This window comes from Arvicola amphibius, chromosome X, assembly GCF_903992535.2.
Source record: "Arvicola amphibius chromosome X, mArvAmp1.2, whole genome shotgun sequence".
Taxonomy (NCBI): domain Eukaryota; kingdom Metazoa; phylum Chordata; class Mammalia; order Rodentia; family Cricetidae; genus Arvicola; species Arvicola amphibius.
This window is the reverse complement of record NC_052065.1, coordinates 136,783,685-136,806,980: the sequence shown is the minus strand read 5'-3', so window position 1 is coordinate 136,806,980 and position 23,296 is coordinate 136,783,685. Positions and strand designations below refer to the sequence as shown.

Below are 23,296 nucleotides of genomic sequence, written 5' to 3'. Positions count from 1 at the left end.
TATAGTTACTCATTTTGTGAGTCCACTGAATTGAAGAACTACTAAGTTCTTGGAATTGTATTAGGGAATTTCATTGTCCATTACTGTATTCAGCCCTGTAATGATTGTCTTTCACATTGCATCATTTATTGGAATAGTTTTTAAATTGATTTTGTGGGTAGGAAACAAGTTCCAGAATTTCAATGATTCCACATTTGAGAGATTACAATCTGAAATTAAGGTTCCAGCAGAGTTCATTCCTTTTTAAAGTAGCTATCTTATCCCCATGGTTTTTTTTCCCGGTTTTTCAAGACAGGGTTTCTCTGTAAATTTGGAGTCTGTCCTGGAACTAGCTCTTGTAGACCAGGCTGGTCTTGAACTCACAGAGATCTGCCTGCCTTTGCCTCCCGAGTGCTAAAATTAAAGATATGCACCACCACTACCTGATTTTTTTTTTAAAGAAGAATCTTGTCCTGGAAGCTGAAGTGTAGCCTGGTGAGTCACACAGTTTACCCTTTAGTTCATACATCTTTACTTGTATTCATTGCTATGAATCATTGGTCTGGATTGAGGCCTATGGTTTCTGCTACACCCCCACATACACTTTCCTTCAGAGTTTTTCTTGTGTACAGCTTTGTGTCCTAGTATCTCTTTTTATAAGGACATCGATATGTAATGGGCTATAATCATATGTAATTATAGCTCACCCTAATTGTAGTGATGAGCTGTGGGCAGGCCTGCTTTTCGTCCTGCCCAGCTCCCGGCCACCTGGCTAGCTTATGCCCCGAAATAACAACACACAAATTGTATTCATTTAAACTCTGCCTGGCCCATTAGTTTCAGCCTCTTACTCACATCTTGACTAACCCATATCTAACAATCTGTGTAGCACCACAAAGTGGTGCCTTACTGGGAAGATTCTAGTGTACGTCCATCTTGGGCCGGAGCTTCATCGCGTCTCGCTCAGAGAGGAGAGGCATGGCATCTGCCCCAGAGAGGCGAGGCATGGCATCTGACTAACTTCCCATCATTCTGTTCTATGTACTCCACCCACCTAAGGGCTGGCCTATCAAATGAGCCAGGCAGTTTCTTTATTAACCAATGAAATCAACTCAAACAGAAGACCCTCCCATATCACCTAATGACCTTACTTTAATGTGGTAAAGATCCTATTTTTCAATTGGGTGACACTCACCCTATTTGGGAAGAGGGAATACAACAATTTGTGTAGGGAAATATAATACACTTATAATAGGGAAACATATGTTCAAGTGTCAGTCGCTCTTCTATAGAAAGTGTATCATGAGTTATAGGCTAGACTGGGCTACATAGAGAGCTCCAGACCAGTCTAGATTATACAACAAAACCTTGTCTCAGCAAAAAATAACATCTGTTCACACTTAAGACTATGATACATCTTTTCAGTTCCATGTAATTCACAGATCACCTCTCTATCATGTTATTTGTCTTTCAAAAATAAATCGTATTACATATATATATATATATGGTTTTATAACATAATATGATAGTGAAATGGTTACCATACTAAGATGTATTACCATATATCTCACAGCTATTGTTTTTGTGATAAGAGGAGCTAAAATCTAATTTTACAATAATATCCAATATAATATATTTTTAAATTATAGTCTTCTATAAATTAAACTTTAGATCTCTAGATTTCTTTAGCCTAAATGTCTGCTACTTTGTATACTTTGGCCTATACCTCCCTATTTCCTTGTATGCTTTACCTTCATTTACCACCATTTCATCATCTTTGGGCATTTGACTTTATAAAACAATTCCATAAATGAATGGAATCATATAATGTTTTTCTTTGTGTTTAACTTATTTAACCTGACATATTTTTCAAATATTCCTGATAAATGCTGCACTCCTTCCTTTTTAAAGACTGAATGGGGGCTGGAGAGATGGCTCAGTGGTTAAGAGCATTGCCTCATCTTCCAAAGGTCCTGAGTTCAATTCCCAGCAACCACATGGTGGCTCACAACCATCTGTAATGGGGTCTGGTGCCCTCTTCTGGCCTGTAGGCATATACGCAGACAGAATATTGTATACATAATAAATAAATCAATAAATAAATCAATAAACAAACAAACAAGTATTTTTTTTAAAAAAAGACTGAATGGCATTTCATTGTGTAGATGTACCACATTTTTTAAAACCATTTGTCCACTGTTAAACATTTCTGGTATGAACATGACAATGCAGGCATATTTACAAGATGTTGATTTTGTCTTCTTTTTATATATATCCAGAAAAGGAATTTCTGGGTCATATAGTAGTTCTAGTTTTAACTTTATAATAATCATACTAATTTACATTTCCCACTAAGAGTGTACATGGGTACCCCTTTTTCTCCACCCTCACAAACAATTTTCTTTTTAATAATAGATAACCTAACTGGGGTGAAGTAATGTCTTTTTGTTTTAATTTGTGTTTCCCTAATGATATTGAACATTTTTAATAACGCTTTGCCATTAGTATATTTTCTTTGTAAAGCTTCTCTTTAGATCCTTGTCTATTTGTGTTTCTCTTGAGACAGAGTCTCACCATGTAGCTCTGAATGACTTGAAACTCACTAAGTAGACCAGGTTAGCCTTGAGATCACAGAGATCCTCCAGTCTCTTTCTGCTGAGTGCTGGAGTTAAAAGTATATGCCACCACACCCATCCAGTTTAAGTGGGGTTATTTGTTGTCCTGATATTGAGTTGTAAATATCCTATCTTAAAATTTTTATTCATTTTAAATATTTATTTATTTTTAATTATGTATTTGTGTGTAAGGTGTTGTGTACCTGAGTGCAGGTGCCCTTGGAAGTCAGAAGAGGGCTTTCTGGAGAGCCCCTGGAGCTGAGGTTATAAGAGGTAACAGATGTGGGTATTGGGAACAGAATCTGGGTCTTCTGCTAGATCAGCATGCACTCTAAAGCAATGAGTCATCTTTCTAGTCCTAGAAGTTCTTTGTACATTTTAGAAGTTAAATCTAATCAGCTGGGTGTGAAGGTACATGCCTTAAGTCTCAGGACTCAGGAGGCAGAAACTAATGGATCTCTGAGAGGGAGGCCAATCAGGTTCCCACAGTGTGAATTTCAGGATAACTAGAGAGTTACACAGAGAAACCATGTCTCAACAAGAACAACAAAACCAACAAACCAACAACAAATCCAATGTAATCAGAAGCGTTGCTTGCAATTTTTTTCGCAGTCTCTTTTTCACAGTCGCCATTTAATTTTGTCATTTCTTTTACTGTACAGAACCTTTTTCTTCTCCATTATGTGTTGAACCTTGGTCTTTGACCTACTTACTTAGCAAACAGCTCCTAGGACACATTATTTTGGCTTTTGTCCAATCATAGTTCTCAGGCAGACATTTTAAAACCTAGGGAAACTCATGCTAGTAATCTTGTTTGATTTAGCATCAAGACTGCATTGTATCTTCCTCAAGTTACTTATGTAACTCTTTTTCCTTCTAGCCCTGCTGAGCTACTTATGAACAACTTCATGCCTTTTCCTTCTTTGTGTTTTTGTGCATGCTCCTCCCTCTGTATTGCTTTAGTCATAGTGTAGTCATCACTTCTCTTTGGAGCCTTCCCAGACCTTGATCTGACAGGGGTCTTTCTTTTGTGTTCTCTCTTAGTATCTTGGTTTTCTTTTATTATAACACTTGTCTCATTGACTACAATTATCTGATTATTCATCTTCCCACTTCCCCTGCCACCCACAAGACTGGGAGTGGCATGATGTGTGACTTGCTTGATTTGACTTCTTCAGTATTTGCATAGTATGTAGCATATTATTATATCAACTGGTACTTTTTGAATCAATGAATTATAATGTCTGTGTCATCTCCCCTCCGTGTTAAAAGAACTTAACATGAAACTTGCTTCTGTGCTCAATTTGATTTCCTCTTTTGGAACCATTTTTAAAGAAGTAAAACAAAGTTCCTCTTCACATTTCCTCACCAAAGTGGCCCATGGAAAGTTTGGGGTTCTCCAGGCCTTCCCTGGAAGCTTTCCTTAGCAGGCATGCAAGATATCATCCCGTCCTTTGTCCCTATTAACCCCAAAACTGTTTTCCCACCTCCTATTCTAAACCTCAGAGTGAGGTGAATTCCTCTCCTTGCTAATGACCTACTTCCATTCAGTTTTCTTGTTTCCAGTCATGTTTTCTTGTTGTTATTGTTTTTTGAGACTGGGTTTCAATTTGTAGTCCAGCTGAACTGGAACTCACTTAGTAAGGTAAGATAGCCTTGAACTCATTATGTCCCACCAGATTATGCCTCCCAAATTCTAAGATTAAATTATACCATGCCTGACAGTGCCTATTTTTGCAACAGGCATTTTTGAGTCATTAATTTTTCTCTTCCTCCTAGACTATTCCCATAAAATATTCATGCTGTTGTTTCTCCTGTTATACTGCCTCCATCTTCTGAGAGACAAATCTCTTTTCAGAGATTTACATGCATGTAAAAGCAGATCTAGGGAAGGGCTTTTCTGTCTCAACTCAACTCAGTGACTGTCCTTTTGCTTGCTATCCCTTATCACAGCCTAGAAAGACTTTGGATTCTTAAGTATACTTATGGGTCTTTTGTGACAACTGGTCTTTGCTTTTCAACAAAGACCATTTTTAGAGTCTCTGCTTCCCTGAATCTCATATTATTTGAATAGAGAGAGAATTGAATGTACTCCAAATGATGATTTTTCCTCCTAGCTTCTTGGCTTAAAAACTAGAGATACAGAGATTGAAGAAATTGTTCAGGGTTAAGAGCACTGGCTGTTCTTCCAGAAGTCCTGAGTTCAATTCCCATATGGTGGTTCACAACTATCTATGACTGTAGTCCCATGGGATTAAAAACCCTCTTGTGGTGTTCAGACAAAACACTCAGACACATGAAAACAAACAAGCAAAAACAAATCTTTTTGTTGTTATTGTTAAAGCTAGAGTTACAGAAGACTTCCTATTCTGTTGCTCACCATGCCTCTTAGCAGAACCACACATCCGGCTGTCACACATGCCATCACTTGGAAGAGAAAAACCACAGAGCTATAAATCTCTTCACTTGCATTTGTTGTTACCCTGTTGCCCTTTTCTGTGCTCATTCCCATTTGGTGCTAATATGTCCAATTGCTACAGCATAAAGTATATCTATGTTATGTATGTGGGATGGTTCAGTTGTATGAGGTAATGAAGGGATACCTTAAATAAAAAGGTGTGGAACTCAAGTTCCTCACTTCCTTCTCCAAACTGTGTCTATAAATTGTATCATTAGCCTCCCCAATACTGACCTGTCCTTAAAACTATGCAGTAAAGCAGATTTACAGATGGTATATTTTTTCTTTAGTACCAAATGTATCATTAGGAGGTTTGGTATGGTTATGAACTGTAATACCAGCACTTGGGAAATGGTGGCAAGAGAAAATCAGAAACATAGTATTAGGTTTTCTATTGGTGCAATGAAACACCATGACCAAAAAGCAAGTTAGAGAGGAAAGGGAGAGAAGATTTTATTTGGCTTACACTTCCATATCACTGTTTATCACTGAAGGAAGTCAGGACAGGAACTCAAGCAGGGCAGGAACCTGGAGGCAGGAGCTGGTGTAAAGGCCATGGAGGGGAGCTTCTTACTGGTTTGCTCCCCAAGGCTTGCTCAGCCTGGAATGGCACCCCCCCATCAATCACTAAATAAGAAAATGCCTTATGCTAGGTGATGGTGGCACACACCTTTAATCCTAGGACTTGGGAGGCAGAGGTGGGTGGATCTCCAAGTTTGAGACCAGAGTCTCTTGGTCTACAGAACAAATTCCAGGACAGCCTGGGCTACACAGAGAAACCCTGTCCTGGAAATAAAAAAAAGAAGAAAAAAAGAAAAGAAAAAGAAAATGCCTTACAAGCCTGCCTACAACCTGACCTTATGGAGGCATTTTCCTAATTAAGGTTCCCTTCTCTCAGATAACTTTAGCTTGTATCAAGTTGACATAAAACTGTCCAGAACACACACACACACACACACACACACACACACACACACACTACATTTACTTATTTAATATGTGTGAATGTTTTGACTGCATGTATGTCTGTGTACCACATGCATACCTGGTGCCTATGAATTCAGAAGAGGACATTGGATCCCCTGAAACTGGAGTTAAAGGTGATTGTCAGCTGCCATGTGGATGCTAGGAACTGAATACAGGTTCTCTACAAGAGCATCAAGTGTTGTTAACTACTGAGCAACTAGTCGAGCTCCCAGCCCCTTAAATAAAGAATTTGAGGTCACCTTTGACTACACAGTGAGTTTGAATCTATTGTGCCCTCTTTAAGACTCTAAGAAAAAGTGTTACTTTAGGATGACAGTTTTTCTTCTTTCTTGCTGTCCTTGTCCCTGCTATAAGGTTCTTGTCAGAGCTTAAGAAACATGAACAATTGGTCTAATAACTTCATGTCAAATTTTCTCTGCAGGCTTGGCGCAAGCGGTGGTTTGTTCTCCGGCGAGGCCGTATGAGTGGCAATCCTGATGTCTTAGAGTACTATCGCAACAAGCACTCCAGCAAGCCTATCCGTGTGATAGACCTCAGTGAATGCACTGTGTGGAAGCATGCAGGCCCTGACTTTGTTAGGAAGGAATTTCAGAACAATTTTGTGTTCATTGTCAAGACTACTTCCCGTACATTCTACCTAGTAGCCAAGACTGAGGAAGAAATGCAGGTGTGGGTACATAGCATCAGTCAAGTCTGCAATCTCAGTCACCTAGAAGATGGTGCAGGTAAGAGCAGGGTTGGAACTTCTTGAGCAAAGGGATTGTCCAAGATGCTTTGTTGGTGCTGGAAAACTACTGCAAATAAGTGGTGCCTGCCTCTGTGAGGTGTTTTGGCAATCTAATGTATATTACCAAAGCTAATCCTACTAATACAACACTTGAAACTGTCTTTTGCTTAGTAGTAGGATTCAGTTCCAAATGTGAAAAGGCAAAACTTGCCCATACATGTAACATTGGAGATCTCTGCTAGTAAACAACCTGAAAGTTGGCTCTGGGTCACTTTTTGGCATTGAGAGCAATTAACTCAATTCTTTCTTCCTTCTCCTTTCTCTTTTTTCCTTCCTTTGCCTTCTAATTCCACACCACCTCTTTCTCCATCTCCTTCCCTCCCTTGTCTTTGACTCTGTCTCCACATACTACCATTCCCATGTAATATACAAGAGGGTTATAGCCTAGGATTATAATTTACTTTCCTTTGTAGATTTTCTTTTTGAGCCTGTATTAGTCAAGGTTCTCTTAAGTAATAGAACTGATAGAGTGGTGTGTGTGTGTGTGTGTGTGTGTGTGTGTGTGTGTGTGTGTGTGTGTGTTTATTAGAGTGGCTTACATGTATGGTCTGGCTAGTCCAACAATGGCTGTCCCCTGATGGAAAGGCCAAGAATCAGATAGTTGTTCAATCCCGTGAGGATGTATATGCCACAGCTGGTCTTCATTCTACAATGGAATCTTTAAAATGTAGGTTCTAATACCAGCAAAGGAATGCCTCAGCAGCAGGATAGATGAACTTCCCAGAAAGAGTGAGGGAAAGCAGGCAAAACATAAAAGCTTCATCTTTCCATGTACTTTTTATGTGGACTGCTACCAGAAATTGTGACCAAGATTTAGGGTATGCCATCTCACCTCAAATGATTCAATCAAGGAAATCCTTCACAGCTTTACCTAGCCACTTGGGCTTTAGTTGATTCCAGATGTAGTCAAGTTGACAACCAAGATTAGCCATCACAGTTCCCTAGTATTATCTCACCAAATTCTGACAGTTGGAATAGGGAATTTTGAATCTGACTTCTTTAGCCTCTTTGTTTAGTAGAAAAAATTGTATCCCTAATTTTGGCACATACATCAACATTTCAGTAACTCTTAACTCTTTTTACTATCTACCATGAAAATATCCACATTATAACACCAGGTGGCAATGGGGAGTCAGGGTTGCATTTCTTTTTTTTTAAATTTTTTTCTTAAAATTACTTTTATTTTTTGAAATTAAAATATAATTATATCATTTCTCCCTTTCTCCCTCCCTACAGTCCCTCCCATAATAACCTTCCCCCTTTCTCAAATTCAGGACCTTATTATTATTATTATTATCATTAATAATAATAATAATAATAATAATTAAAAATTTCCACCTCCCTGCCTCCCATTTACCTCCCCCTCCCCCACTCCCCTCCTCCTCCTTCTCCAGTCCAAAGAGCAGTAAGGGTTCCCTGCCCTGTGGGAAGTCCATGGTCCTCCCCCCTCCATCCAGGTCTAGGAAGATGAGCATCCTAACAGACTAGGCCCCTCCAAAGCCAGTACATGCAGTAGAATCAAAACCCAGTGCCATTGTCCTTGGCTTCTCAGCAGCCCTCATTGTCTTCCATGTTCAGAGAGTCTGGTTTTATCCCATGCTTTTTTCAGTCCCAGTCCAGCTGGCCTTAGTGAGCTCCCATTAGATCAGCCCCACCATCTCAGTGGGTGGGTGCACCCCTCATGGTCCTGACTTCCTTGCTCATGTTCTCCCTCCTTCTGCTCCTCATTTGGACCTTGGGAGCTCAGTCCGGTGCTCCAATGTGGGGTTCTGTCTCTATCTCCATCCATCAGGGTTGCATTTCTAAGGCAAACATGCATGTTTGTAGTCCTTTCATGAGTCAGCAAAGCTTATTAAGTGATACTATTTAGTAACATTACTGAATTTTGAAAGCACTCAAATAAAAGGAAATGAAGTGACAGCAAGTACTTTATCTTTGGTATAACAGATAGAGCTTGCAAAGTCACAGTATATCCATCATGCCTAGAGCCTGACATCAAGCAAACCTAGCAGAGCCTCCCTGACCAACTCTTCCATTGGTGCTTGCTGCTGGCTCTCCACTATCCTATTTTCTACCTTCAGCCAAACTTTTTTAACTTTCTTTTTTATTTATTCTTGTGTCTTTCACATTAAGCTTCTTGATCCCATTCATTTCCCATCCCTTTGTATGTGCCCTCTGCTCTTGCAACTGCCCCCTCCCCAATAAATTAAAATAGAATTTAAGAGAAAAAAGAAAATATCTCGTCATGGAAGCTGTAGTGTGACACAGTGAGTCATGCAGTAAACACTTTCATTCATGTATCTTTGCTTGTAAGTGTTCATTGCAAAACGTTATTGGTCTGGTTCAAAACTTCTGGTTTCTGCTACACTTTGATATTGGGCCCTCACTGAGACTTCTCTTGGATATCCGGTTGTCGCCCTGTGTCGTGGAGATCCTGCAGCATTGGGTCTCTAGGTCAGGCCCCTTCATGTGCTCCAGAAGATCATAGATGGGGTGGATGTTGGGGTGGGCCAACTCATAATCCTGGTTCTGGGCCTGGGTAATTGTAAGGTTGGTCAGTCTGCCAGCCTCCCCCTCCCCTTCACCACCAGCAGAAGCTCTCCAGCTTTGTCTGGGCTAGTTCACCCTTTTCAGTGATGAGTAAGGGGCCAGGCCAGTTCTCCTGCTTTTAGGCCCTCCGGGTAGGCTCTTCCACACCTACACCTTCAGGGCCAACATTACAGTGTTGCCACTCTCCCAAGTGCTGCAGCTGGTGAGGAGCAGGGACAGCTCTCTAGCTCCTCTGTCCTCAGGGCCAGCTACAGCCACAGGCAGTGTAGTGGGGTGCCACTATGTGGCAGATGAGGGGTGGGGCCAGATCTTCCACACCCCCCTTGTCTGTAGGGGCCAGCTCTATTTTGCTGTTCCAGGCAAGAATCAGAGACCACTTTCCCTGAGTGCTGCAATTCGTAAGGAGGAGGGCCAGCTCCCTCACCCATCACAGGTGGCACGGGCAAGAGGGGTGGTTTACTCAAACTTTTACATCTATTTTTTTTCACGCACACTCGAATGTATCTCCTCTTTCTTTTTTCATCCAGCAGTTGTCCCAAAACATATATGTAGGATATTTCTCAGTGACTCCAAAAGGAACAGGAATAAAGAACCAGGAAGAACCTAGACAACCCTGCCCTGTTATGGAGTTGGAAGAAACCAAGAAACTTTCCCACAACTCCTTTTATTCCCTCTGTTTTTAGGAAAATGTAAAGATCAAGTCCTTTTCACCTGAAATCCATATTATAAAGGCTTTATTACAACTTTCCATATGCAGCTGCTCCCTTTATTTACAGGTGTTGGATTTCAAAATCTCTACTAGATGCCTGAAGCCTCAGAAAGTGCCAGTCTCTATTTTCGATGGTATATCATATTCTCTACATATATACACACACATTTAATGCCTTTCTATCTTACATAAGTGTTTATCATACATTATGACTGTCACCAGAAACTTTTTCATTTTGAAGTGGGACAGAAAAATAAATACCTATTTTTCTTCACAATTTTATGAATAGAAGGTGCATTCCTCTGTCAATCTTGCAAACAATATAAGATTTTTTTCATATTAAGTGAAAATGTCACTTGTTTGTACTAACTGAAGCTCTTTATGACATTTATTTAACACAGTTCTATTACTGGGATCATTACTCTTACACATTAAGGTTATTATTAAGAAAAAAAGTTACTTAAAAACAATCACCATGGTGCCATGACAACTAGATAAGAGAGGGCTGCTAATGCTGAGTGGGTACAATAGTGTAGACTGTGCATATACTGGACAGAGAGAAGATTAAAATCCCAGACAGAACATAGTGTATGCACAAAAATTTATCATAATGCCTCAGAATTTCTTTTTTTTAAATTTATTTAATTATTTATTTATTTATTGTTTATTTTTTTTTATTTTTGCATTAAGAATTTTTTTTCTCATGGTTTATTTTTTTTATATTTAAAAATTTCCATCTCCTTCCCTCCTCCTCCCCCCTCCCTCTCCTCCTCCTCCCCTTTCCCTCCCCTCCTTCTCCCCCTTCCCTCCGCTCCCCTCCACCCATACCACCCCTCCCTCCCTCTCAAGGCCAAGGAGCCATCAGGGTTCCCCACTCTATGATAAGACCAAGGTCCTCACAACTCCCCCCAGGTCCAGGAAGGTGATCGACCAAGCTGAGAAGGCTCCCACAGAGCCCGTCCATGCAGAAGAATCAGAGCCCAGAGCCATTGTCCTTTGCTTCTCAGTCAGCCCCCGCTGTTGGCCACATTCAGAGAGACGGGTTTGGTCGCATGATCCATCAGTCCCATTCCAACTGGAGTTGGTGATCTCCCATTAGTTCTGTCCCACCGTCTCCATGAGTGAACGCACCCCTCTCGTTCCTGACTTTCTCCCTCATGTTCTCGCTCCTTCTGCTCCTCATCAGGACCTTGGGAGCTCAGTCCAGTGCTCCAATATGGGGCTCAGTCACCTTCCCCATCTGTCGCCAGCTGGAGGTTCCCTCACGGTCCTGACTTTCTTTCTCATGTTCTCTCTCCTTCTGCTCCTCATCAAGACCTTGGGAGCTCAGTCCGGTGCTCCAATGTGGGGCTCTGTCATTTTCTTCATCTATCGTCAGGTGGAGGTTCTATGGTGATATGCAAGAAATTCATCAGTATGGCTATAGGAACTGGCCTTTTCAGGCTCCCTCTCCTCAGCTGCCCAAGGAACTAACTGGGGGTGTCTCCCTGGAAACCTGGGAACCCCTCTAGGGTCAAGTCTCTTGACAACCCTCAGGTAGCTCCTTAAATTAAGATATATGCTTCCCTGCTCCCATATCCACCCTTCCTATATCCCAAGCACCCCATTCCTCCGAGCTCCCCCCGTTCTCCCCTTCACACTTTTCTCTCCCCATCTTCCCTTGGCCCACTCTTGCCCAGCCCTCAAGTTCCCAATTTTGCCTGGCGATCGTGTCTACTTCCAATATCCAGGAGGATTACTATATCTTTTTTTGGGAGTTCACCTTCTTATTATCTTCTCAAGGATCCCAAATTTATAGGCTCGATGTCCTTGAATTATGGCTAGAAACCGATTATGAGTGAGTACATCCCATGTTCATCTTTTTGGGTCTGGGTTACCTCACTCAGAATAGTGTTTTCTATTTCCATCCATTTGCATGCAAAATTCAAGATGTCATTGATTTTTACCGCTGAGTAGTATTCTAATATGTATATATTCCACAGTTTCTTCATCCATTCTTCCACTGAAGGGCATCTAGGTTGTTTCCAGGATCTGGCTATTACAAATAATGCTGCTATGAACATAGATGAGCATATGCTTTTGTTGTATGATTGGGCATCTCTTGGGTAGATTCCCAATAGTGGAATTGCTGGGTCCTGGGGTAGGTTGATCCCGAATTTCCTGAGAAACCGCCACACTGCTTTCCAAAGTGGTTGCACAAGTTTGCATTCCCACCAGCAATGGATGAGTGTACCCCTTACCCCACAACCTCTCCAGCAAAGGTTATTATTGGTGTTTTGGATTTTAGCCAATCTGACAGGTGTAAGATGATATCTCAAAGTTGTTTTGATTTGCATTTCCCTGATGGCTAGGGAGGTTGAGCATGACCTTAAGTGTCTTTTGGCCATTCGAACTTCTTCTGTTGAGAATTCTCTGTTCAGTTCAGCGCCCCATTTTTTAATTGGGTTAATTGGCATTTTACCGTCTAGTCTCTTGAGTTCCTTATATATTTTAGAGATCAGACCTTTGTCAGTTGCAGGGTTGGTGAAGATCTTTTCCCAGTCAGTAGGCTGCCTTTGTGTCTTAGTGACAATGTCCTTTGCTTTACAGAAACTGCTCAACTTCAGGAGGTACCATTTATTCAATGTTGCCCTTAAAGTCTGTGCAGCTGGGGTTATGCGTAGGAAACGGTTCCCTGTGCCCATTTGTTGTAGAGTACTTCCCACTTTCTCCTCTATCAAGCTCAATGTGTTCAAATTAATATTGAGGGCTTTAATCCATTTGGACTTGAGTTTTGTGCATGGTGATAGATATGGATATACTTTCATTCTTCTACAGGTTGACATCCAGTTATGCCAGCACCATTTGTTGAAGATGCCCTCTTTCTTCCATTGTGTACTTTTGGCTCCTTTATCAAAAATCAGGTGTTCATAGGTTTGTGGTTTAAGATCTGGGTCTTCTATACGATTCCATTGGTCAACTTCTCTGTTTTTATGCCAATACCAAGCTGTTTTCAATACTGTAGCTTTGTAATAGAGTTTGAAGTCAGGGATGGTAATGCCTCCAGAAGAACCTTTATTGTATAAGATTTTTTTTGGCTATCCTGGGTTTCTTGTTTTTCCATATAAAGTTGATTATTGTCCTCTCAATCTCTGTGAAGAATTTTAATGGGACCTTGATTGGGATTGCATTGAATCTATAGATTGCTTTTGGTAGAATTGCCATTTTTACTATGTTGATCCTCCCAATCCACGAGCAGGGGAGATCCTTCCATTTTCTGGTATCCTCTTCAATTTCTTTCTTCAAAGACTTTAAGTTCTTGTCAAATAAATCCTTCACTTCCTTGGGTAGAGATACTCCCAGATATCTTATGCTATTTGTGGCTATTGTGAAAGGTGATACTTCTCTGATTTCCCTCTCTGCTTCCTTATCCTTTGTGTATAGGAGGGCGACTGATTTTTTGGAGTTGATCTTGTAACCTGCCACGTTACTGAAGGAGTTTATCAGCTGTAGGAGTTCTTTGGTGGAGTTTTTGGGGTCGCTTATGTATACTATCATATCATCTGCAAATAATGAAAGTTTAACTTCTTCCTTTCCAAATTGAATCCCCTTGATTCCCTTATGTTGTCTTATTGCTATTGCTAGAACTTCAAGCACTATATTGAAGAGATAAGGAGAGAGTGGACAGCCTTGTCGTGTTCCTGAATTTAGTGGGATAGCCTTGAGTTTCTCTCCGTTTAATTTGATGTTAGCTGTTGGCTTGCTGTAAATAGCTTTTATTATATTTAGGAATGACCCTTGTATCCCTAATCTCTCCAAGACCTTTATCATAAAAGGGTGCTGAATTTTGTCAAATGCTTTTTCAGCATCTAATGAGATGACCATATGGTTTTTTTCCTTCAGTTTATTTATATGATGGATTACATTGATAGATTTTCATATGTTGAACCAGCCCTGCATCTCTGGGATGAAGCCTACTTGATCGTAATGGATAATTTTTCTAATGTGTTCTTGGATTCGGTTTGCCAGTATTTTATTGAGAATTTTTGCGTCAATGTTCATGAGTGAGATTGGCCTGTAATTCTCTTTCTTGGTTGAGTCTTTGTGTGGTTTAGGTATCAGGGTAACTGTAGCTTCATAGAAGGAATTTGGCAGTGACTCTTGTGTTTCTATATTATGAAATACCTTAAGGAGTATAGGTATTAGGTCTTCTTGGAAGTTCTGGTAGAATTCCGCATTGAAACCATCTGGTCCTGGGCTCTTTTTGGTAGGGAGGTTTCTGATAACAGTTTCTAATTCTTCGCGACTAACAGGACGATTTAGAGCATTTACCTGGTCCTGGTTTAACTTTGGTATATGGTATTTATCTAAAAAACTGTCCATTTCTTTTACATTTTCCAATTTTGTGGCATACAGGCTTTTGTAGTAAGATCTAATGATTCTCTGAATTTCCTCTGTGTCTGTGGTTATGTCCCCCTTTTCATTTCTGATCTTATTAATTTGCATGTTCTCCCTCTGCCGTTTGATTAGTTTGGCTAAGGGTTTGTCAATCTTGTTGATTTTCTCCAAGAACCAGCTTCTTGTTTCATTGAATCTTTGGATTGTTTTCTGTGTTTCTATTTTGTTGATTTCTGCCCTCAGTTTGATTATTTCCAGTCTTCTACTTCTCCTAGGTGAGTCTGCTTCTTTTTTTCCCAGAGCTTTCAGGTGTGCTGTTAAGGCACCAATGAGTGCTTTCTCCGTTTTCTTTAAGTGGGCACTTAGTGCTATGAACTTTCCTCTTAGCACTGCTTTCAGTGTGTCCCATAGGTTTGAGTATGTTGTGTCTTTGTTTTCATTAAACTCAAGAAAGACTTTAATTTCTTTCTTTATTTCTTCCTTGACCCAGGTGTGGGTCAGTAGTTGACTGTTCAGTTTCCATGAGTTTGTGGGCTTTCTGGGGGTAGCATTGTTGTTGAATTCTAATTTTAATCCATGGTGATCCGATAAGACACAGGTGGTTACTAATATTTTTTTGTAACTGTGGAAGTTTGCTTTGTTACCAAGTATATGGTCAATTTTCGAAAAGGTTCCATGAGCCGCAGAGAAGAAGGTATATTCTTTCCTATTTGGGTGGAATGTTCTATAGATGTCTGTTAAGTCCATTTGGTTCATTACCTCCATTAAGTCTTTCAATTCTCTGTTAGGTTTCTGTCTGATTGACCTGTCCATTGGTGAGAGAGGAGTGTTGAAGTCTCCAACTATTAGTGTGTGTGGTTTGATGGCTGCCTTGAGTTCTAGAAGTGTTTCTTTTACATAAGTGGGAGCTTTTATATTAGGGGCATAGATATTCAGGATTGAGACTTCATTCTGATGGATTTTTCCTGTTATGAGTATAAAGTGTCCCTTTCCATCTCTTCTGATTGATTTTAGTTTGAAGTCAACTTTGTTGGAAATTAGTATGGCCACACCCGCTTGTTTCTTAGGGCCATTTGCTTGATAAACCTTTTCCCAACCCTTTACTCTGAGTAGGTGTCTGTCTTTGTGGTTGAGGTGTGTTTCTTGTAGACAGCAAAATGTTGGATTCTGTTTTCGTATCCAGTCTCTTAGCCTGTGCCTTTTTATAGGTGAATTGAGTCCATTGATATTAAGTGATATTAATGACCAGTGGTTGTTAACTTCAGTCATTTTTAGTAGTAGAGTTTGTGTGTTTCCCTTCTTCTCGTTGCGCTGGTGAAGGGTTGCTAGATGCCTGAGTTATTGTGGGCGTTGTTGGACTCCTTGGTTTGTGATTTTCCTTCTATTACTTTCTGCAAGGCTGGATTTGTGGCTGCGTATTGTTTAAATCTGTTTTTGTCCTGGAATATCTTGTTTTCTCCATCAATGGTGAATGCAAGCTTTGCTGGGTATAATAGTCTGGGCTTGCATCCATGTTCCCTTAGTGTCTGTAGCACATCTATCCAAGCTCTTCTGGCTTTCATGGTTTCCATTGAGAAATCAGGTGTAATTCTGATAGGTTTCCCTTTATATGTTACTTGACCTTTTACCTTTGCAGCTCTTAATATCTGTTCTTTATTCTGTATGTTTTGTGTTTTGATTATTATATGGCGTGAGGATGCTTTCTTTTGATCCAGTCTATTTGGTGTTCTGTAGGCTTCTTGTACCTTCATAGGAACATCCTTCTTTAGGTTGGGGAAGTTTTCTTCTATAATTTTGTTGAATATGTTTTCTGGGCCTTTGAGTTGTAATTCTTCTCCTTCTTCTACCCCAATTATTCTTAGGTTTGGTCTTTTCATGGTGTCCCAGATTTCCTGAATGTTTTGTGTTAAGAATTTGTTAGATTTGTTTAGTTCTTTAATCTGTGAGTTTATTTCCTCTATAGTATCTTCAGAGTCCGAGATTCTTTCTTCCATCTCTTGTATTCGGTTGGAAATACTTGTCTCTGAAGTTTCTGTTCGTTTACTCAGAGTTTCCATTTCCAGTCGTCCCTCAGATTGTGTTTTCTTCAATACCTCCATTTCATTTATCAGGTCTTGTACTGTTTCCCTTACCTGTTTGATTGCTTTTTCTTGTTTTTCTTGGGTATCTTTGAGAGATTTATTTATTTCGTCTACCTTTTTGTTTGTCATCTCCATTTCTTTATGGCAGTTTTTTACCTCCTGTTTAAGGTCCTCTATTATTTTCATAAAGTACTGTTTAAGGTCGGTTTCTTCTATATCTTCTGGGGTAGGGTGTTCAATTCTTGTTGTTTCGGGATGTCTGGCTTGTGGTGATGTCATGTTGCCTTTCATGTTGTTGGAGGAGCTCCTGCATTGGCGCCTGCCCATCTCTTCCTTCAAAAGGAGCCCAGAGGCGTTTGGTGTCCTAGACCAATCTTTGGTGTGACTGAAACTGGTTGGATCTCCCCAGTGCCAGAGGAGGACCTATTCCTTGCGTCACAATCTGAAGAAGTCCGCACTCCCTTGCAGGAATCCTCAGACCTGCCTGGAGGCCAGAGTCTGACTCCTCTGGGTGGATGGCCTTAGAACAGGAGCAGGACACCTGAGAACACTAAGGGAAAGCTTGGGAGACACAAGGACGGGAGAAACCGACACAAGCCTGCAGAGGGAAGTGGGGGTAGGGGGTCTGTGCTCTCTTCCAGGGCAGGTTGCCCCAGGATCCGCATTCACTCACCAGTTCAGATGGAATGTCAGGGCACAGGATCAGGGATTCCAGGCAGCCCAGGGTCGCAGCCCAGACAAAAGGGCCAAGGTGGGGGCAGGGCGGGATGGAATACCACACAGCGAACCTGGCAGCACCTTAAATTTATTTATTAAAAATTTCCGCCTCCTCCCTGCCTCCCATTTACCCCCCTCCCCTCCCCTCCCCCTCCCTCTCCTGTTCAGAGAGCAGTCAGGGTTCCCTGCCCTGTGGGAAATCCAAGGTCCTCCCCCCTCCATCCAGGTCTAGGAAGGTGAACATCCAAACAGGCCAGGCCCCCCCAAAGCCAGTATGCGTAGTAGGGTCCAAATCCCGTGTCATTGTCCTTGGCTTCTCAGCAGCCCTCATTGTCTGCCATGTTCAGGGAGACCGGTTTTATTGCATGCTTTTTCAGTCCCAGTCCAGCTGGCCTTGGTAAGCTCTGAATAGATCAGCCCCACCATCTCAGTGGGTGGGAGCACTCCTCGCAGTCCTGACTTCCTTGCTCATGTTTTCCCTCCTTCTGCTCCTCATTTGGACCTTGGGCGCTCAGTTCGGTCCACCAATGTGTGGCTCTGTCTTTATCTCCATCCATTGCCAGATGAAGGTTCTCTCATGGTCCTGACTTTCTTTCTCATGTTCTCCCTCCTTCTGCTCCTCGTCAGGACCTTGGGAACTCAATCCAGTGCTCCAATGTGGGGCTCTGTCTCTAGCTCCATCCATCTCTAGGTGAAGATTCTATGGTGATATGCAAGATAATCATCAGTATGGCTATAGGATCTGGCCTTTTCCGACTCCCTCTCCTCAACTGCCCACGGAACTAGCTGGGGCCATCTCACTAGATACCTGGGAACCCCTCTAGAGTCAAGTCTCTTAATAATCCTAAGATAGCTCCCTTAATTAGGATATATGCTTCCCTGCTCCCATATCCACCCTTCCTATATCCCAAGCATCCCATTCCCCCAAGGTCTCCCTATCCTCCCCTTCACGCTTTGCTCTCCCCATCTCCCCTTTCCCCCAACCCACCCCACCCTTTGAGATACCATCTAACACCTGTCAGATTGGCTAAAATCAAAAACACCAATGATAGCCTTTGCTGGAGAGGTTGTGGGGTAAGGGGTACACTCATCCATTGCTGGTGGGAATGCAAACTTGTGCAACCACTTTGGAAAGCAGTGTGGCGGTTTCTCAGGAAATTCGGGAACAACCTACCCCAGGACCCAGCAATTCCACTCTTGGGAATTTACCCAAGAGATGCCCAATCATACTACAAAAACATTTGTTCAACTATGTTCATAGCAGCATTATTTGTAATAGCCAGAACCTGGAAACAACCTAGATGCCCTTCAATGGAAGAATGGATGAAGAAACTGTGGAATATATACATATTAGAGTACTACTCAGCGGTAAAAAACAATGACATCTTGAATTTTGCATGCAAATGGATGGAAATAGAAAACACCATCCTGAGTGAGGTAACCCAGACCCAAAAAGATGAACATGGGATGTACTCACTCATAATCGGTTTTTAGCCATAAATAAATGACATCGAGCCTATAATTTGTGATCCTTGAGAAGACAATAAGAAGGTGAAACCAAAGAAAAACATATAGTTATCCTCCTGGATATTGGAAGCAGACAAGTTTGCTGGGCAAAAATGCCTCAGAATTTCAAATTTATGACTTCTGGGACTGAAGAGATGGCTAAGTGGTGAAAAGTGCACACTGCTCTGGCAGAAGACCTAAGTTTGGTTCCCATCACCCACATCAGGCAACTCATAACTTCCTGTAACTCCAGATCCAAGAGATCCAAAGATCTCTTCTTCTAGCCTTCGTATTCACTGCACACACACACACACACACACACACACACACACACACTTGCATGAACATGTACACACACATACATACACACATTTTTTTCAAAGAAAACATACTACTTATTTCTGAAATTTTCCATTTTATGGTTTCAGACTAAGGTTGATTTCAGGTAAATAAAACAATAGAAAGGGAAAGTACAATAAGAAGAAACAACAAAAAACTCAGTTCTTGTATTTTGCTTTTTGTTCCCTGATTCTTATTATAAACCTGACTAAAACCAGCCTGCAAGCCTTGTAGAATAGAGTGAACATTATGTTGCCCTTTGTGTTCTGCCTTCCACAAAGTCTCAGGGCATGACAGAATACAGTAATATTCCTTTCCACTATGCAACATGAACTCTAATTGTATCCCCAGAAGAATCTTCATTCTCTTGTGATATCTCATGAGTCTTTTCTGTCTGGACTCTTACAAGATTCTTATTTTCTAAGTTCCCACTAGAGTCATCATGAAGTTCTGCTTACAGAATTCCAGATCTTCTTTACCTCAGGTCTTGAAATTCCTAAAATCTTCCCATAAATCAGTTTCATAGGCATCTGAACCATATATTCAGTAACAATTATGGCAACACCCCTCCCCTAGTGTCAAATTTCTGTGTTAGTCAGATTTTTGTTGCTGTGGCAAATACATGACACAAATTGAAAGTAGAAATTTTCATATTTTACTCACCATTTTAGAAGTTTCAAACCATAGTCAACTGGCTCCATTGCTTTGGACCTGAGATAAAACAGAATATTATAGCAGTAGAAGAGTTTAGCAGAGGCTGCTTGCCTTGTTATAGACAGGAAGGAAGTGGGGGTAGGATGGAATACAGCCCCCCAAATATGCCTCTCTAGTGACCTGTTTCCTTCAAGGAGGCCCTACCTTCAAAAGCTTCCACAACCTCCAAATAATACTATCAAATTATCAATTACTCAGTAGATTGATCCATTCTTAAATGGAAATGTACATGATCCAGTCACTTTTCAGTGATTAGATTCACTACTCGGTATCAAAGTTCCAACACATGAGCCTTTTGGGGGGGAGACATATCCAAACCATAATATTTATATGCCTGAATGCATATATATTAGTATATACATATAGACTTGTTATGCACAAATATATTAAATGCATATGCAATATATATGTATATTTATTGAGTGATTCAACTCTGCTGCTGAGGACTGTTAAGCTGCATGTAGACTATTGAACTGCAGGTTTTCAAGCCAAGAATGCTTGTTTGAGTTTTTTCTTGTTTTGTTTTGTTTTCTCTTAATTGATTCAACACTTCACTCTTGGAACACTGGTCTCCTTTCCCAGACATTGTTTATAGCTTGAGGAAATGGTTGCCTACACCAGTACAAACACCAGCTGTGATTTGCATCTTCTATTTGGTTTTTGGATACTATTTGAGAAACTTTGAGTGAGTGTTATAGCCATTCTTAAAACACTAACCGGGGAAATGATTTTTCCAGCAGATTCTGTGGAGAGTCTTTCTCCCATGTCCTCCTCCCTCCAGCCATCTCCTGCCAGTCCACTTCATACTGCCCATGTTACCAACTCTGCCTTGCCAAAAGATGACCCAAACACTAATACAGTATCCACTGAGGAAAACAGAAGTGAGTCAGAGTTTCTCTTCCTTCCTGATTATCTGATCCTATCCAACTGTGAGACTGGAAGACTACACCATACCAGGTATGCTTACTTTTGGGACTCAGTTGGGCCTTTTAGAATGTTCTACTCTGTTCATAGAGCTCACACTGACTTTTGCAGAGTCTGTATCTGAGATGTGCTCAAAGAACATAGACAAATAAGTCAGTTTAGCAAGAATGTTTTCTAGTAGATGGGTATATTCTCATCTCTTTTTTACTACTGCAAAGGATGAGGGCAGATCATTAACAATATCACTATTAAAGATGAAGTAGTATTCTAAGTAAAATGAGTCATGGGTTTCTGCGTTGTGGCTTTCATTTCTCACCTTGCATTTCCTACTCATCTGATGCTATATAGGATGAAAAAACCCAGCACACTTTTTTCTGCACTAAGGAGTTGGTATAAATGTGTATTATAAAAAGATTAAGTCTCTACAAGTAGAAAAAGGGTGGCATATGGCAACTTAGAATGAGGTTTATGTGGATTTTGTGTGTGGATGTCCATATATCAATCAAATTTATATGCTTTTCTTTCTTCAGTTTTCCCACCAGATGCGATAGCTGGTCAAATTCAGACCGTTCATTGGAACAGACTTCTTTTGATGATGTTTTTCTTGATGGTCTGCAGCCATTTACCTCTAATACTTTGATCCAACCCCTACACCAAGGGAATGGATCTCAGGATGTGCCTTCCACAAGGCCCCAGCCTGCTCTAATCTGGAATAGAGAAATCAATGTCCCATCCAGGAACCACATGTCTTCCTCACCATTTCTGGAATCTTCTTTAAATCCCATAATTCATGTAGAAACAAAGCAAGTTTCCTTACCCAGTGGGGCAAAAGAACTAAGCATTATGTCCAATACTCCACCGCCTCGCCCTCCTAAGCCAAGTTATCTCTCTGAACGGCGCCAGGAAGATCAGCTCCTGTTGACTGGGTACAGCAGTAGCAAGAAGCCAGGGTACAGTATGGTACCAAGAAGAATCTCTCTCTCTGGCTTAGACCATGTCGGGTCATGGAAAGGTAAGGGTTGGGTACTAGTATTCAGGTACATAATTATAGTCAAGAACTATCCTCACACCTTATGTCCACATGGCAGTCTCCTAATGAAGCAGAGTATACAGTGAGAACACATAGAACTCTCCTGTTCCTCAGTACCTCCACCCCTATTTTGAGCCTGGCCACAGGGAAGATTCTTAGGTTGGTAAAGATATTTAAAAGGCCAGAGCCCTTGTCCAATGTGAATCCTTGCCCAGGTTGTAATCTGTTCATCTAAGACTGAGCTGCTGATTTTTGCTTGGAGTCACTTGAAGACATATAGTACAGAAGGTCATGTATGTAGTTTTGCTTCAGTTTGATCCCATTCTCTTCTCTGTTTCTCACCTGCATAATGATCTTAAAAACTGTAGATCATAGCTCCTTGTATTACTTATCAATTTTGTTAGTCTCATTCAGCATCCCAATTCACTTATTCCTTTCTCTTATACCTATGGGTCTTAGGCAGATTAAAAAAAACTCATTTTCTCTTGCTCCCTCTTCCCAAATACAATCCCACACTATTACTTACTAGGAATATATATCAAAGGAGTTAGTCTAAGTGTAAGGAAGGTGAATTGGTTTTCAAATCTCTCATTCTGATTAAGAAATATGTCACTCTGGAAACCCTCAAAGTCCTTTAATGATGTAACTAACCATCACATATCATATAACTCCAGTGAAATGGGTGTGTGCTGATTGCACAAAGGTTCTAAATGCATGGAATAGTAACAAAAAGTGGGGACAAATAGAAGTTGGTAAGAAAAATTTAGAAACTAAAACTGGACAGTAGTGGTACATGACTTTAATCCAGTACTTGGGAAGCAGAAGTAGGCAGATCTCTGAGTTCAAAGCCAGCCTGGTCCAGAGTGAGTTCCAAGACATCTAGAGCTGTTACATGGAGAAACCCTGTCTTGAAACACCGCCCCCCAAATTAGAAACTGGAGTGAATAAAACTAGTAGAATTGTGGAGTGTGACAATGAATTCAGTCTTGAGACAAACATGAAACAGGTTGTGTTCTTTTGGATAAAGAAAAACACAGAGTAAAATAGATTAAAATAGGGGTTTGGACCATGAAATAACAGTGAAGAGTAGAAACAAATTGGGATGGACAGAGCAGAGGGGAAATGGAAATTGACATCCTGTTCCTTTGCCATCCACCTGGATATGGTGTTTGTATGGGGACAGAATTGGGAAAGGCCCATTTTTTGTTCTTCTGGATGTCTATCCCATGATGGGGCTCCCTGTATTAGACAGGCTGTTCTGTTCCCTCTATCATAAATGAAACCCATGTGTATAAGGGTCTCAGTCTGGTTCTGCTTCCTGTCTTCTGCAATTCAGCTTGTACCAGCATTACACTTTCTTAATCATTGACTCTTTCTGTCTTGATAGAAATCAGAAAATTCTTGCACCTCCTCTTATCCATATAAAATTTGTAAGGATGACAACAGATTAATTAGCACACCCATAACTATCCATGTTTTACATTAGATCCTCAGAACTTTCTTATGTTGTAGCTAAAAGTTTA

At 40.8% G+C, this 23,296-nt stretch overlaps 1 protein-coding gene across 1 annotated transcript in view; it reads left to right on the top strand.

Annotated features, from left to right (window-relative positions):
- Positions 1-23,296, top strand: part of Gab3 (GRB2 associated binding protein 3) — a 50,313-nt gene that overhangs the window by 5,610 nt on the left and 21,407 nt on the right. Inside the window, exons 4-6 of the mRNA XM_042054371.1 lie at positions 6,461-6,764; positions 20,557-20,776; positions 21,274-21,755. Of these exons, the coding sequence (XP_041910305.1) occupies positions 6,461-6,764; positions 20,557-20,776; positions 21,274-21,755 (1,006 nt within the window). The remainder of the gene's footprint in view (positions 1-6,460; positions 6,765-20,556; positions 20,777-21,273; positions 21,756-23,296) is intronic.